Source organism: Boleophthalmus pectinirostris, unplaced genomic scaffold (assembly GCF_026225935.1).
Source record: "Boleophthalmus pectinirostris isolate CB_2022bp ecotype Guang Dong unplaced genomic scaffold, ASM2622593v1 HiC_scaffold_8, whole genome shotgun sequence".
NCBI classification, from domain to species: Eukaryota; Metazoa; Chordata; class Actinopteri; order Gobiiformes; family Gobiidae; genus Boleophthalmus; species Boleophthalmus pectinirostris.
The window spans coordinates 42,188,066-42,204,621 of NW_026571515.1; the positions used below are offsets into that span (position 1 = coordinate 42,188,066).

Here is a 16,556-nt window from a genome sequence, read left to right on the forward strand (position 1 = left end):
GAGATGGTCAGAGGAGTCAGGAGATACCCGTTGCCGTAGGGTAGCCTGAAGACGAGCAGAGCAGGAGAGGAGGCGTTGAGTCTCAGTTGGCTCAGGGTTTCTGGGTCCATATAGAGAGGAGAGGTTTCTAGATGATCTTGAATTTGAGCGATCACTGCATTTGAGGCCGGCCACGAGACAGCGGGCAGCACCAGCGGAGAAGAGGAGGACCGAAGAGCACTCTGCAATGGACCACAGAGGAGAACAAATCAATGTAGTCACAATACTAACATTTCAAACTTGATTTCGATACTAAGAAATAGACTTGATACTCAATACTGATTCTGACGCCACCATGATAATAAAAAACACTGTTTCTTTAAACAATAGAATGTGATTTTCAACATTAAACGGCAGAACTTTCTTTCATATTCCCATGTGTCTTGTATGTGTGTAGTCGTCAGTGGTGCAGTAGGTTCATAGTGTCCATGTGTGTGTACTAGTCTATGTGCTCTTGTTCTGATTCAGCTCAACATCACTCTAAAGACATTCAGGAAAGGCTCCTGTCTATGGGACTTTTTATTATTGATACCTGCAAAAAAATGAGTATCTAGTTTCAATACTAGTTTTAGTATCGATTAGCATCTGGTTTTCTATAAATCTGACAACCCTAGAACAAATACACATTATTAAATTACAGATGGTTGATGGTATTTTCATAAGAAATCTCCAATATAAAAGGATGAGAACTTCACACATCAGTTACTTGAGATGGAGGAGCAACCCAAGAACATAGAGAATAATCCTGCACACCGTCTTACTTGCAAATTGTGAGATTTATTAGGACAAACCGTGCAACATTTCAGCACTAGGCCTTCGTCAGGCAAACAGAATGAGAGCTCAGGTGGCCATCTTAAATAGGGTGTGGCAAGAACCCAAGGGTGACAGGTCGTAAAGAAACAGTGTACCAAAACACCATAATTCAAAAAACAAAGACAATCAACAGACAGTGTAATAATAATAATAATAATAACAGAATATTAATCATAGGAGAAAAATCATTGAAAAATAATAGAAAAATTAAAATAAAATAGTGCTTGCCACACCCTATTTAAGATGGCCACCTGAGCTCTCATTCTGACGCCTGATGAAGGCATCAGAAACAAAGAAATGTTGCAGTTTGTTCTAATACATCTAATAAGTTCTAATAAGTAAGACGGTGTGTGTGATTTTTCTCTATGTTCATAACAAATCTCCAAAAGCCAAATCCCTGATCATTTCTATCAGTGACAAGGTAAATAGTAAATGTTAAATGCTCACATTTTTATACAACACTTTCCCACCTTCAAGGCTCAAAGCACTTTACATCAAGGAACCACTCACCCAACCACAAACCAGAGTAAGCAGACACTGGGGGAGAAATGGGGGTGAAGTGTCTTGCCCAAGGACACAACAACAGCATTCATCAGTGGGAGCTGAAATCACACCAGCCAACCTGTGGGTCAGTGGATCTGATCGCTCACCAATGATGTTTATGTTGAGAGCGGGATTCATACCTCCACAACCTTTGAATCAGTGGTCAAACACTCAACCAAATGAGCAACTGTCACCCCCCCCAAAAGTCCATTATCCCGCTGCATTTCTCCAATCACACCACAACCTCTGAAACACCAACATCTGCTGATAAACTAGAGACATCTGACCCGCCCCATTGTTTTCCAACACTACAGGATGCAGGAGGAAGGGAGGGCACCTGACACAGACAGCAACATGAAGTGTTTATTAGACAAATCCAACTTTATCCACCTTATTCTGCCCCGCCCACTTCAGTCTCTAAATGTGACACTTCTGATTAAACGGGGATCCCACTCATGTCAATGGAGAATTTGGGATACAATTTGCATCTTAAATATGGCAAAGTCGGGTCATTTGTGTAAAATGTTCAATGTTCATGTGACCAACAAATCACACTGCACCGATTCTCTGGAGACTTTAAAACAGCTTTATCATCCATATCGAATGTATTTGCTGTCAAGATCGACCCCACACAAAATAACACAAACTGAATGATGATGGAAATTCTCTCGGCAACTTCCAGAATAAGGTGGACAGAAACATTACATTTCATTTGTAATGTGGATTCTAGCTCCTGTTCCATCAGAGAGACAACAGTACATTCTACTACCAGTGTTGGGGAGTAACGGATTACATGTACTGGAGTTACGTAATCAATACAAATTATGAGTAACTGTGTTCAATTACAGTTACTGTTTCAGTGAGTGGTAATTGGATTACAGTTACTTTGTTGGAATAAATGGATTACACAGCAGTATTTTGCTGTTTCACATTTTGGCTAAACCAGACTAAACCAGACTAAACCTAAACCACTAAACCAGGACTAAACCAGGACTAAACCTAAACCAACTAAAAACTAAACCAGGACTAAACCAGGACTAAACCAAATCTAAACCAGGTCTAAACCAGGACTAAACCAGGACTAAACCAAATCTAAACCTAAACCAGGTCTAAACCAGGACTAAACCAGGAGTCTAAACCAGGACTAAAACAGGACTAAACCAGGATTTAACAGGAAATCCTGCTGCGTGGACGTGTTTCCTCCTCTTCTATCAATAATATTTTTAATTGGTTCAGTAAAGTCTGGGCATTCATTTTCTTTTAGCAGACAAAATATTTACCTCCGCCAAGGAGGTTATGTTTCATGTTCCTCTTTCATATTCCAAAGGCCTCTTCTGTGACGCTGTTTAAATCCAGACTCAACACATTTCTGTTTAACTGTGCATATAACTGAAAGGTTTTCATTCCGCACTCCTCTCCAATTTATGTCTCTCTTTTTTAATTAATTTATAATATATAATATAATTAATTAATAATTTAATCTTCATGATTATTTATGTTTTGATTTGTTTTTATTATGATGTTAATGTATTTCTTATTCTGTAAAGCACTTTGAATTACTTTGTGTACGAATTGTGCTATACAAATAAACTTGCCTTGCCTATGTTTTTGCCGGCGTTTGTTTGTTTGTTTGTTTGTCTGTTTGTTTGTTTGTCTGTTAGCAACATAACTCAAAAAGTTATGGACCGATTTTGATGAAATTTTCAGGATTTGTTGGAAATGTGAAAAGGAAGCACTGATTTCATTTTGGGGGTGATCCGGAAGAAATCCTGGATTCTGGATCACTTTGAAATTTTAGTTAACATTGTGGTAAATGGGGCCAAAAATTTTGTTTCTCAATATCTCGGTTAATTATTGACCAAACCCCATGAAATTTGACTCAGGGATGGACAATGGGATCCTCTTTCATATTCCAAAGGCTGATCTGGATCTGATCCAGAAGACTGATTTTATCGCAATTTATATAAAAAATGGGGGTAGTACTTGGCGGAGGTCTGCGCTCTCTGACTGCTTTTCTAGTTTATGTTGTGATTTCCTTGTCTTTGTTTCTCTACAGCAAATCAAGTAATCCAAAGTATTCAGATTACATTACTCACCTTAAATAATTTAATAGATTACGTTACAAACTACATTTTGGTGTATGTAATCTGTAATCTGTAGGGGAATACATTTTAAAAGTCACCTTCCCAACACTGTCTATGACCAGAACACCACCAAAACAGAAACTGGAAATCATGCCTTAAATTCTCACCTCTAGATTTGGAAACACACTGTCCTGTTTGTTTCCAAACGCCCCTCCGTACATGGTGAAGTCTTCAATGCTCATCATCTGTAAAATCAATCAGAAAACATTCATAAAAACATACATAAAACAATGCAATGAAATGCTTGTTAAAATGTTCATTCTTGCAGTCTGTACCTTGTCCTGCAGAAAAAGCACCACATTTTTAGGTCCCAGGTTCAGAGCTTTTTCCAGGTACGAAGACAACTGCTGCTGTTCCACTATGTGTCCAGCAGAGGGGGCAGTCTGGCTGGGCATGGAGGCTCTGTGTAAGAAAAGTCTATTTTATTTCAGTAGAAGTGGGTCTAAAACACTGGTTCAACATTTTCAACACCCATAGAAACAATTGCTGGAATTTGCAACCCTGAAACACAAAAAATTGGCTTTCCGCAAAATGACACACTATAGTTTTATGTAGTGTGACCAGACGTCCCAAGACAGTCCCAGTTATGAGCCCAGTGTCCCCTGTCTCAGCAGATTTATACAAAACCACTGATCTGTCCCAATTTTGTACAAGAAATGTCTCAGGTGTCCCTATTTTTGATCAATTTGGGCTAAACTATGATTAAACCAGGACTACATCAGGACTAGCACAATTTTAACTAATCTAGTCCCTGTGTTTGCAAATGACCATAAAGCGAAAAAATGCAGCATCAGAAGTTATGACTGACACGAGAATGCTACAGTCTCTTTTCACTATTTTATTTATACCAACCATTCCAACCCGAGTGTGTCTCAGTTTAGAACATTTTATGGCTAATGTTTGATTTAAAAAAAAAATTTTTTTCAGGATGTACGCCTAGATAATATGGGCTGATTTCACTATTATAAATGACTAGATTCCAAATATTTATGGACATTTCCTGTAAAATTGTCAAGTAATTCAGGAATAACCAGTTTAACAATCTGAGAGACACTGGAAAAATTACAATTACAGAACAACTATGATTATTATTAGCCTGTTGTAATTTCTAATTTTAATAAAATTCCACAAATATTGAGTCTGATAGTTTATTTACCACTATAACCACAACATCTGTCCTGCCCCCACCTCACTCCAACACCACAGAGATACAGGAGGATGGGAGGGCATCTGACACACAGGGACAGAAGAGGATGGGAGGGCATCTGACATATCTATCTGAAACCCTGCAATGACTGTTCTCCTCCTAGTGGCCAGGAACTGTATCTGAAACCGGACACTGCACCTGCACCCGAGATGTGCTTTTAAAAACGCACACAGCAACAAAACGGGAAATACTAATAGTCAATTTCTTTGTCAAATGAAAAAAAAAAAAAAAAAAAAGGAAATATTGCAAATTTTTAAGCGTTTTTTTTTTTTTTTTTTTTTTTTTGTTTTACGTAGGACGCTGTAATAACCTTGCATTGCCTCGGATGTGTCCCGTTATAGCACGACGCCGTAGTAGGTGGTAATATGGATTAAAATAAATGAATGAAATAAAAACACGCACCCTTCGCTGGTCCAGAGGATGAGCGGGACCTGTTCCTCGCCGTGACAGGGGGATAAAACGTAAAATAAAGAGAGAAAAAGGACAAAAGCTCGAGGGATGCGGCGGCGATGCGGAGATGCGAGATCCGAGCGGCCGCCATTTTTACTGAAGGATGAAGAAGACGAGCGTGCGTGGCGTGCGTCCTTACGTCACGTGACCACATCAAAGACAGGCGGAAAGGATACAGGGGCGGGGCCAACAGTATCAGGACCAGTTTCACCCGGGTGAGTTACACCTGGTTTAGACCTGAGGTTTAAAGATTGTGCTCTAAAGTCCCGTCCTGTCTGAAATGTTACATCATCATCTTCATCCAGTCAGATCCAACCAGTGGTCCTGCTGTCGAAGTGCAGTGTAGAGTCTGAAAACACTGCAGGAGGGACAGATACTCAACTCTTGTGTTACAGAAGCAGCTCCTGGTCAGGTTTAAGAGGCCCCCGGGTTGGTTTGGTGTTTGTTTATATCGTTTAAATGGCGCTTTACATCACGATCCACTCACACATTCACACACACTAATACACCAGTGTAGACAGACACTAGCGGGAGAGCAGGATTAAGTGTCTTGGTAAAGGACACAATGGCAGCATTCATCTGTGAGAGCTGGAATCACACACCACCAACCTGTGTCAGTGGATTTGACCACTGCACCAGCTGAGCTACTATTGCCCCTACTAGCTCTTAGTGTTAATAGTCCTGGTACTTTAGTCCTGGTAGTAGTAATGGTCTGGTTTAGTCCTGATTTGGTCCTGGTACTTTAGTCCTGGTGTAGTAATGGTCTGGTTTAGTCCTGATTTGGTCCTGGTACTTTAGTCCTGGTGTAGTAATGGTCTGGTTTAGTCCTGATTAAGCAAATCAGATCTGAGCACATTCGATGTTCGTAAGAGTTCGTCTCAGAGAAAATCAGAGACTCATTTTGTTTCAGAATCTGTATTTATTGGCCTTGACATAAGAAATTTGGCAGAAATTTTAAACAACAGCTCTGTAATTGGATCTACTTTATTCTAATGTGTTAAGGTTATTGTACATATATTTTCAGGTCTCATAATCATATCAGTCCATATAGAAATGATCTACAAATCACTTTCCATGTCATAATAACAAGTCTCCATGTTTACACACATGTGCATTAAGCTGCACATTTAGAAGAACAAAATAATCACGCTGCTGCTGAAGGCAGCAAAAACTTTGGGTGTTTTTGACCAGAACATTAACTAATGCTTTTGAAACACCATACACAAAGTTTAGCAGCATTTCAGTGTTTAGTTCCACTTTAAAGTTATATAATGTAACTTTTCTTTCGTGAAGTTCTTACCTGCGTGTCTCCATGGAGATGAAATTGCTTTGCCTGGATGTTCCTTAATATAGTAATAAATAAATAAATGCAAAATGGATGAGGTTTTTTTTTTTCCTTAAAAGTGCTTCCAGAAAAGTTACATAGTGGTGCTTTAAAATGGGTAGTTTCAGTGACATGTTTTTCTAGTTATGGATGCTACTTAAAGGAATTTTGACCATTCAAACTCTAGATTTATTTGTTTACAAGTGTTCATTTGTTCATGGTTCAGTGTGAGGAATGTCGGGTTTCTCATTTGGCAGATTTCTATGATCATGGTCCTAATGTGACTTTGTTACTTGAGTTTCTACAGTAAACCTTTTAGCCCAGATGCCCTTCCCGTTTCAACCAGCCACATGCTATGGCTGTGGAGTGGACTCAGAGGATGTCTTGACGAGGGACACAACAGCAGCACATGTTCTGACGAGGTGTGAACCAGTGAGCTTCTGGTAAGTGGGTGAACCCTGCGCCCACTGCACCACCATCGCCCCAGCACTTGTGATCAGTAATAAACAATAACCAAACAATTCCATGTCCTTAGAAAATGTCCTTCCTGATTCTCAGATATAGTTGTGTTTTTCTGTAAAATCAGGAGTTAGTTTGTGTCTGTCTGTGAAGAGCTTCAGCCCGCGGTTTCAAACTCCGAAACTCCGCCTGAATAAAGTCTGTTAAGGTCTTCCTCATCTCCAACTGCAACAAGAGATTTATATGAGACTGTGGAAAGTTTAAATATACCATTTATAATTATTACAATTTAGAAAAAGCTAATAATGTCTGTAGAGAATAAGAATTTAAAGTGGGACTAAACCTAAACTCCTCCCACAAGCACATTTATATAGTATATTTTGCTCTAAAGTTGCCAAAAACTGTCTAAGAACAGTAGATACACTACTCACAATAAGTTAGGGATATTGTTATTTACATTAGTGCTTTTCCTATTTGGTCTGAATTTTTATGAAATAAGTAAAAGTTCCCTTTGATATTACTAAGAATGAATGAGAAGAAACACCATTTTCATTAGTTTAATATTTATTACCCCCAAAATTTAGACAATAACAAGGATAGCCCCAAGCAACAAAAATGAACAATGTCAGTAGCGGGTGTTTCCACCATTTGCTGCAATGACAGCTTGACAGCGACGTCTCATGCTCCTCACAAGCCTCATGATGTTGTTCTCAGGCAATGTGTTCCACTCTTCCACCAGTGCTACATGCAGTTCCACCAGGTCACGTGGGGGTGGGCTACTATCATCCAGTCTCTGCGTCAGCTGGTCCCAGACATGCTCTCTGGGGTTCAGGTCAGGGGACAGTGCTGGCCGTAACATGTGAGGCAATCCCACTTCCTGAAGTCGAGCTGTGACAATTCTGACACGATGTGGTGGAGCATTATTATCCATGAACAGAAAGTTGGGGGTGCTGGTGAAATTGGGGGATGATGATGGGTTCAATGAAGTCTCTGAGGTAAGAACATGCAGTGACTGAGCCATCTACAGTAACCACATCTGTTTTGCGCTGACTGGTGATGCCTGCTCAGACTGTTGCACCTTCTCCACCAAAGTGAACCCTGGGGACCATGTTGACCTCGGCGTATCACTCACCTCACCTTATCCAGCAACACTGACAGTCATCATTTCTGTGCAAGGTGACCCGACACTCATCAGTGAACAGGACGGTGGACCACTGCTGCATTGTCCAGGTCACATGGTCTTGTTCTCACTGCAAACATTCATGGTGGTGTCTTGGTGTCAGTGGAGTCACCTGCAACATCGTCTGGCATTCAAACGAAAACGGTGGAGTACGTTGCGAATGGTTTGTCTGGAAACTCTAGAACCCCTCACATCTCGTAAACGAGCCCGCAGCTGTGTGGCAGTTGCATAACGATGTCTGAGTGCATAGGTCCTTAAGTACTGGTCATCGTTGCGGTCTGGCACTCTTTGGGTTCCACTCCTGGGTCTGTCACCAACTCTGCCAGTAGTTCTGTGTCTTGATGCAAGTCTGCTGATGACACTTTGAGACACATCAAGTTCACGAGCAACATCTGCCCGCCTGCCACCGACCCTGAAGGAGCGGTATGGCTAGGTGGCACTACTCGTCTGTTAAGTGACGTTAATGTGTTCATGGCCGTTTGAATTGTGAACTTGGAATGATTTGACAATACCAGCTTTTTATACCCACAGAATGTTGAAATTGATGCCACATTAAAAAGGGTTTTGGCTCCAATATGTAAGGCGCACTGTACACACTGAGACCATTACATGGAAAACACAAAATGAGGTTTGTCTATCACCCCAATACAATTGCCTCCCTATCCCAAAAGTTTCTGAAGTGAAACAAACACCGTATATATGACATTCACTGGCTCTCTCTCAATATCCCTAACTTATTGTGAGTAGTGTAATTCAATTCAAACACGAGACACTCACAATTTAGCAGCAAAACAAGCAGATTTAGTGTTTAGTTCCACTTGAATGGCTTAAATGACTCTAACTGATTTAATAACTGAGCATAATTGAAACTCAGAACAGAAGCACAAACCTGAGACTTGTTTTCAGCTCTGAGAGATTCGACCAGGTCTTTAACACTGAAGGGATTTCCCACAAGAACCGTGATCCTCTGAAAGAGAGACAAGGAATTATGACAAAGCACTAACATTTTAATCTGCGATGTTAAATGGGGCCATACTATACTATTTTCTGATCTATGTTATAATGTTACCTCATCAAAAACATTTTCACTCACACATATAATCCTTTATGATTAGTCTGTCTACATCTCCAAAGCGCAAACTGCTCTGTTCCACCTTGTGATGTCATGTAGTGGTAGTTTCAGGTATGTTTTTGATGAGGAAATAACATTCTAACATAGATGAGAAAACAGTGTGAAGAGCCCTTTGAATGATTCACTGATGGTGTCTTGCCTTTCCCGTCTGAGGTATGTAGGGCTTCTCATTGGGCAGAACGTCACTCAAACCTAAAAAACAACTATTTGTTTTAGTGGTAAAAAGCCTGATGTGATGAATATCATAATACAGGGCAGCAGGTTATAAACCATGAAGTGTGTTGTGTTGTGTTCAGTTTGTAACTTTCTGGAGGTAGAAATTCAACTGCATTTGTCTTTAATGAAAAAATAAACATAAAACCATCCTTCAGAACAGATCAAATGTTTTCTGCTGCAGTCATACTGTGGATGAGTACAGCCAAAGGAACAACATTTCCATGGAAACAAGCAGGAGAAGTCCTCCAGGCCAAATAAGAGTCAGGTTTGTGGAGTTGAAAGCCTGCTCACAGTCAGGACACATGCTTTTCTATGTTTTTCAGTCCAAAAAAGAAGAAGAATATGACGACTTCTGACAAAAAAAGTTACATACTATGTCTTTAAGTCACTGTAAGTGTTTGTTCACTCTTGCACATACATCACATCCAAATAAGGACTAGACCGGGATTAGACCGGGACTAGACCGGACTAGACCGAGACTAGACCGAGACTAGACCGAGACTAGACCGAGACTAGACCGGGACTAAAAGGGGTCTACAGTAGAACGGGACTAAACTAAGTCTACATTAGGACTAACAGGGCTCAAACCAGAACATGTGTGAACCATAGACTGAGATACATAAATGGACATAGCTAACGTTCTAGCCACCATGTTCCAAACAGGAAGTTCTCATGTGGGTTTTTCTGGCTCCTTCTGACTCTGGCTCCCATTGACTTACACTGGTATATTGTGGCTCCTCTCTCTCTCTGCTGTGAGCTTCATTTATTTATGTATTTATTTATGTATTTATTATTTATTTATTTATGTATTTATTTATTTATTTATTTATTTCGGTCACAGGTATATTTTGACATTAATTCATAAACAGTCATATTTAACATATACAGACCGAAAAGGTGCAGGCTGAAGCTTAAGCTTATTCTGCCTTTACCCTTTATTCCTTTGTCAGAGCTTCATCTTGACACCAGTTCATCTTCATAAATACAGCAGGAGGAAACAAACTAATCAGTAACAGAACAACAAAGTATTACAGCACAAACTAAGTCTCATATTTCATGTATCTGTCCAGAGTTAAACATTTAAACTTCTTTATGAAGTGAAAGAAAGTGGTGCACAATTTTAGGTTTTCTGTACAGTTATTCCAGAGCTCCACATTAATTTGGTCTTAAAATGTTTCTATTAACCCGCTCTAGGTGATCCAGTCTGTGGTGTGAACTCAGCCCAAATCAGCAAATGTGTCTCAGTGCATGACTCACCCACGTGCCACAGAGGTAATATTACGGGGTTTAGGGAACACTCCGCTATGAGTCGACCAACACCTGCAAAACAACACAGAGCTGCTTTAACATTCCTCATATATCTCCATGGGTCATGCATGATCTTCACTAGAGCTGAAAAAACACTTACCCCATTTTAACCGAATGAATTCTTCTGTCATGTTAACTTTCCCTGTTAGAGGAGGACAAACTGGGTTTTAATCATGCAAACACAAAAGGAAACATCGGTAGTTAAAGAACATTATGTAACTTTTCTGGTGGAGGGTTTGCCATTGCTTGTCTTCATGGAGAAATTATGGCTTTGCAAAATTTGTGTTCTTTCTGTGAGCGGGACAGATCTGACCTGCCTGCTGGAGTTACCCATGGATAAGTTTAATGCCATTTCATTTCACAGCATGGCAAACATTGGCAGACGGCAGGGGGCAGACGTTTCCACCAGAAAAGTTGCACAGCACTTTAACATTTACCTTCAGGAAATATATGCACCCAGTCTCCATTATTTAATTTCTCCAAGACAAAATCCATGCCTTTTTGATAAACACCGTCACCTAAAACAGCAGGTCAATGAGAAAAACACTGGAATTGTATGTACTCCATAGAAAATAGAATAAAACAGCAGAGAGAGATGCAGGAAATCAAACAGAACTGTACCTCTCACAACAGGAACACATTTCCCACGACTGAAGAACTTTGAGTAGAGTTCTTTAGTGAAGCAGATGTCTGACGCAGCCGGTGTCCTGAAAGTCCAAACCAGGAAAATCCAAAAAATATTGTATTATTTATGATTAACCATTAAAATATGAAGACTTTCTCTGTAAAATTCATATCATGTATTCACCAGCGCATGTTTTTGAAGTTCCACAACTGTCTGAGCCGGAGGATGCCTGTGGAGAGAAGAACACTTCTGAAGAACATTGAACTCAAACAGGGATGATGCCAGGTCCTGTTCTCCCCCTCTCCCCCTTTTTCTTACCCCTCTCTCTCCCTCTCCTCTCCCCGTCTCCTTTCACTCTCTCTCTCCTCTCCCCCTCTCCTTTCACTCTCTCTCTCCTCTCCCCTTTCTTCTCTCTCTCCCTCTCTCTCTCCCTCTCCCTTTCACTCTCCCTCTCCCCTCTCCCTCTCTTCCTCTCTCTCTCCCACTCTCTCCCTCTCCTTTCACTCTCTCTCTCCTCTCCCCCTCTCCTTTCACTCTCTCTCTCCTTCTCCCCCTCTCTTTCACTCTCCCTCTCCTCTCCCCCTCTCCTTTCACTTTTCTCTCTCTCCTCTCCCCTCTCCTTTCACTCTCTCTCTCTCTCCCCCTCTCCTTTCACTCTCTCCTCTCTCTTCTCCCCCTCTCTTTCACTCTCTCTCTCTCTTCTCCCCTCCCTCCTTTCACTCTCTCTCTCTCTCCCCCTCTCCTTTCACTCTCTCTCTCCTCTCCCCCTCTCCTTTCACTCTCTCTCTCTTCTTCTCCCCGTCTCCTTTCACACTCTCTCTCTCTTCTCCCCCTCTCCTTTCACTCTCTCTCTCTTCTCCCCCTCTCCTTTCACTCTCTCTCTCCTCTCCCCCTCTCCTTTCACTCTCTCTCTCTCCTCTCTCCCCCTCTCCTTTCACTCTCTCTCTCTTCTCCCGTCTCCTTTCACTCTCTCTCTCCCCCTCTCCTTTCACTCTCTCTCTCTTCTCCCCGTCTCCTTTCACTCTCTCTCTCCTCTCCCCCTCTCCTTTCACTCTCTCTCTCCTCTCCCCCTCTCCTTTCACTCTCTCTCTCCTCTCCCCCTCTCCTTTCACTCTCTCTTCTCTCCTCTCCCTCTCCTTTCACTCTCTCTCTCTTCTCCCCGTCTCCTTTCACTCTCTCTCTCCTCTCCCCCTCTCCTTTCACTCTCCTCTCTTCTCCCCTCTCCTTTCACTCTCTCTCTCCCCCTCTCCTTTCACTCTCTCTTCCTCCCCCTCTCTTTCACTCTCTCTCTCCTCTCCCCTCTCTCTCCTTTCACTCTCTCTCTCTCCTCTCCCCCTCTACTTTCACTCTCTCTCTCTCTCTCTCTCCTCTCCCCCTCTCCTTCCTTTCACTTTCACTTTCTCTCTCTCTCTCTCTCTGTCTGTCTTACCCCATATATGCGACTTGTCCCTCCATCTCTCCCTCTTTCTTTTTACCCCAGATGTACACGTTGTCCCTCTCCCTCCCGCTTTCACTCACCTCATGTATGCATGTTGTTCCCTTCCAGTGTTGGGGAGTAACAGATTACATGTACCAGAGTTACGTAATCAGAGTACAAATTATGAGTAACTGTATTCAGTTACAGTTACTGTTTCAGTAAGTAGTAATTGGATTACAGTTACTTTGTTGAAATAAATGGATTACATGGCGGTATTTTCCTGTTTTCACATTTTGGAGTAAACCAGGTCTAACCCAGGACTAAACCAGGTCTAAACCAGGACTAAACCAGGTCTAACCCAGGTCTAAACCAGGTCTAAACCAGGTCTAAGCCAGGACTAAAGCCAGGACTAAACCAGGACTAAACCAGGACTAAACCAGGAGTAAACTAGGAATAAAACCAGGACTAAACCAGGTCTAAACAGTATGACACTAACAGTAGGTGATCTCATATAAAAATCATTTCTCTATCAATAATATTTTTAATTTGTTTAAGGAAAGACTGGACTTTTTTATTTTCTTTTAGCAGATAAAACATCTTATGTTAAGATCCTAGTCTTTGCTTCTCTACAGTAAACAACTGTATGGAGATTTTAGAACAATTTGAAGAGAACAAACAAGAATTTTCAGGATGTGGTTGGTGCATTCATGTAGTTTTAAAAAACATGACAATATCAAGTAATCCAAAGTATCAGATTACGTTACTCACCTTAAAGTAATTTAATGGATTATGTTACAAACTACTTTTTGAGGTCTGTAATCTGTTGGGGAATACATTTTAAAAGTCATCTCTCTCTCTCTCTCTCTCTCTCTCTCTCTCTCTCTCTCTCTCTCTCTCTCTCTCTCTCTCTCTCTCTCTCTCTCTCTCTCTCTCTCTCTCTCTCTCTCTCTCTCTCTCTCTCTCTCTCTCGTCTCTCTCTCTCTCTCTCTCTCTCTCTCTCTCTCTCTCTTCTCTCTCTCTCTCTCTCTCTCTCTCTCTCTCTCTCTCTCTCTCTCTCTCTCTCTCTCTCTCTCTCTCTCTCTCTCTCTCTCTCTCTCTCTCTCTCTCTCTCTCTCTCTCTCTCTCATCCTATATAAGCGGGTCGTCCCTCTCTCTCCCCCTTTGTCCTTACCCCAGATCAGCGGGTCGTCCATGCAGGACTGGTGGTTGCTCAGGGTGATGAGGGGAGTGTCTGGGGGTCGGGAGTCCACCAGCTGCATCAGAGTCTCGTGGTTATGGACGCTCAGGTGGTTCATGTACTCTGAGGAACACACAAAGACCAACATCGTTCAATTGTAGCATACTGAATTTAAATTTTACACTGCTGCATTCTTCAGGTCATTATAGAGCACATTATCCTCAGGCCATCAGGAAGTACGCTGTTTGCATGCATGAATAATTAGGATGCTCTGATGCATGAGGTAAGTGAGGAAGAACTTTGGACATGTTTAAAACAAATTAGAATATACTTATAGATCATGTTGTGTCCTAGATAATAACAATTACCGATTAACCAAATAGTATGACACCTCAGGCTTTGACTCTGTGGTGAGCAATTACAATCTCATAACTTCACTGCACATTTGAGTGCAGTGTTTGAGAGACGTACTGGTCCAGAGGAAGGCGTAAGAGCCCACCATCCCCATCACCACAGTGCTAGTGACCCTCCAGGCCAGCGGGGGGCACTGGGGGAACGGCCATTTCACCTCCATGGGCATGACTGCGCTCCTCCTCTGGGACGACATCCACACAGCGCCCCCTGGTGTGTAACACAGAGACGGAGTGAGGTTAGACCATTAGACATAAGAAAAAGTACAACAGATGCATTAAACAGGGAGTGAACAGTACAACAGAATCTGAGTTTTGAACCTTGTCATTTAAAGCAGCACTATGTTTTTTGGTTTTTTTCTGGAGGAGGGCCTGCAACTTGCTTGTCTCCTTGGAGATGTTATTGGTTTACCTGGAACGTTCTGCTGTATGCAATTAAATGTATGATTCTGACCCTATGGTTGTACTAGAGTGAAGTTATAATGCTACTTTTTTAGTAATAGAATGTCATTTTGAATAAAAGTAGTAGCACCATGAGATCTTACATTTGTTCTGATAAAGTTCAAAATGACACGAAAACTGTTCAGGAAAACTCAAATCTTGTCCTGTGAATGTGATTTTTTTTATTTATTCATTTATTTTTTGCAGTATCAAATTGATACGTTTAAATTAGTTTCTAGTTTTATTATCGATTAAATAACCCTTCTTGAACACGTGAATCTCAAAGTTTAGGACTTGAATTGAATTTATTGACCTAAGTTACATTATTTTCTTTTCTATGTTGTAATGTAGTTTCCTCATCACAAACAGACCTGGAGTTGTGTTTTGCTTAATTCACACATGTTTAACACACAAACCCTGCATATTTAGGCTGAAAACACTCCTTGGGATGTCATCATGTGGTAATACAGGAAGTGCTCCACTGTGTTTTTAAACTCCATAAGCTCCACTGTTTTAAAATTTTAAACTTCACTAGAATCATTTGAATCATTTCAGCCCTGCAATTCTCCATTTCTGTAGAACAAAAGGTAAATGTAATATAGTTGTTCACTTGAAAACTACCACTTCATGACATCACAAAGTGGAAGAGACCATTTTGAGTTTTGGGGGATGCAAACATCTTTATAATCCAGGATTAATCAAACATTTGTGAATGAAACAAGATGTGCAAATCTGTGATTTTATACTTTATAATTTATCTTTCTATGTTATTTTGACTTGAACATATACATTTATATGTATGCCTTATTTGACACCTGTCTCTTGCTCTTTTTTGTGACTTATTTAGAATTTATTATTGTCATTTATATGTTTGTTGTTTTTATATTAAATTGTGATGTGTGCGCTCCTGTGTCCAAATCATTTCCTTTGTAGATCAATAAAGTTTGTCTAACAAAACAAGAATTAATTTTGTGTAATATTGGATCTTTAAGACCAAATACTAGAGACCTGGCTCCACTTCTAACATGGAGACAATTGGAAGAGTGAATTAAATACAAATATAAAACTACGAGGTCTGTCTAAATGAAATGAACAACATTTCACATGGATGTATGCATTTATTATTTCATTGTATTATCGAACAAATAAGACCATACAATTACTCAGTACTTAACATGAAATAAGAGTTAGTATGTCTCCAAATCCCTTTCCAAAGCACCACTGGGAATTGTTGGTCGTTTCAGAGCAGTTCAGTAGGTCAAAGGGACACACACAGATAGTGCTCCCTGCTCTGTTTCTCAATGTTTTATTCAGAGTTAGATATTAGTTTATGTTTTTATACAGCTTATTCTGATAATGCAAACATAAAAATATCATATAGCTAAGAAGAGTGACTTGTTTATCACATGTGGGAGAGTAAATGTGCTGCCATAAAGAGTAAATGCAACGTTGTCCATTTCTTCAAAGCACATTCCGTAAAACTAAGGAACAATTAAACAAATTAATAGAATAAAACGCTCCTAAAGACAAAAACAGATGATTGTGAGTGACTACTTTAAAGATCGAGGTAACTTTGAGGCTAAAAAACACAAAAGTAAAGTCGTATTTACCTCATTCACTTGCCGCAGCCTGGCCGCTACTTCCGGAACAGGAAACGCAGTGGATTATGGG

At 40.6% G+C, this 16,556-nt stretch overlaps 2 protein-coding genes across 4 annotated transcripts in view; both read right to left on the reverse strand.

The window, feature by feature from the left end:
* Positions 1 to 3,721, reverse strand: part of LOC129412363 (V-type proton ATPase subunit S1-like) — a 4,234-nt gene extending 513 nt beyond the window's left edge. The window contains exons 1-2 of the mRNA XM_055165952.1: positions 3,647 to 3,721; positions 28 to 221 (exon numbers count right to left, since the gene is read on the reverse strand). Coding sequence (XP_055021927.1) covers positions 28 to 221; positions 3,647 to 3,721 — 269 coding nt within the window. The remainder of the gene's footprint in view (positions 1 to 27; positions 222 to 3,646) is intronic.
* Positions 3,722 to 6,683: 2,962 nt separating this feature from the next.
* tafazzin (tafazzin, phospholipid-lysophospholipid transacylase) lies at positions 6,684 to 16,556 on the reverse strand. Of its 3 annotated transcripts, none has more exons than XM_020935589.2 (11): positions 16,496 to 16,555; positions 14,506 to 14,655; positions 14,029 to 14,157; positions 11,624 to 11,669; positions 11,437 to 11,522; positions 11,253 to 11,333; positions 10,916 to 10,957; positions 10,765 to 10,827; positions 9,431 to 9,483; positions 9,049 to 9,126; positions 6,684 to 7,204 (listed from the first exon to the last, which is right to left on the reverse strand). In XM_020935589.2, exons 2-11 carry the CDS (start codon positions 14,639 to 14,641, stop codon positions 7,103 to 7,105), a joined length of 816 nt encoding a protein of 271 aa, XP_020791248.1. In that variant the 5' UTR covers positions 14,642 to 14,655; positions 16,496 to 16,555; the 3' UTR covers positions 6,684 to 7,102. The 3 variants fall into 3 exon arrangements, with proteins under 3 accessions (XP_020791248.1, XP_020791249.1, XP_055022246.1); XM_020935590.2 differs by having other exon boundaries at positions 14,603 to 14,655; positions 16,496 to 16,541; XM_055166271.1 differs by lacking the exon at positions 6,684 to 7,204 and adding an exon at positions 8,377 to 8,508 and having other exon boundaries at positions 16,496 to 16,556.

What these genes read in the sequence shown, in the direction of transcription:
- tafazzin (XM_020935589.2), bottom strand. Translation starts at nt 14,641, where the DNA reads ATGTCGTCCCAGAGGAGGAGCGCAGTCATGCCCATGGAGGTGAAATGG. An exon ending in TTACGCCTTCCTCTGGACCA is followed by an intron (nt 14,158 to 14,505) that starts GTACGTCTCTCA and finishes TGTGTTCCTCAG; the next exon opens with AGTACATGAACCACCTGAGC. An exon ending in GGACGACCCGCTGATCTGGG is followed by an intron (nt 11,670 to 14,028) that starts GTAAGGACAAAG and finishes TTCTCTCCACAG; the next exon opens with GCATCCTCCGGCTCAGACAG.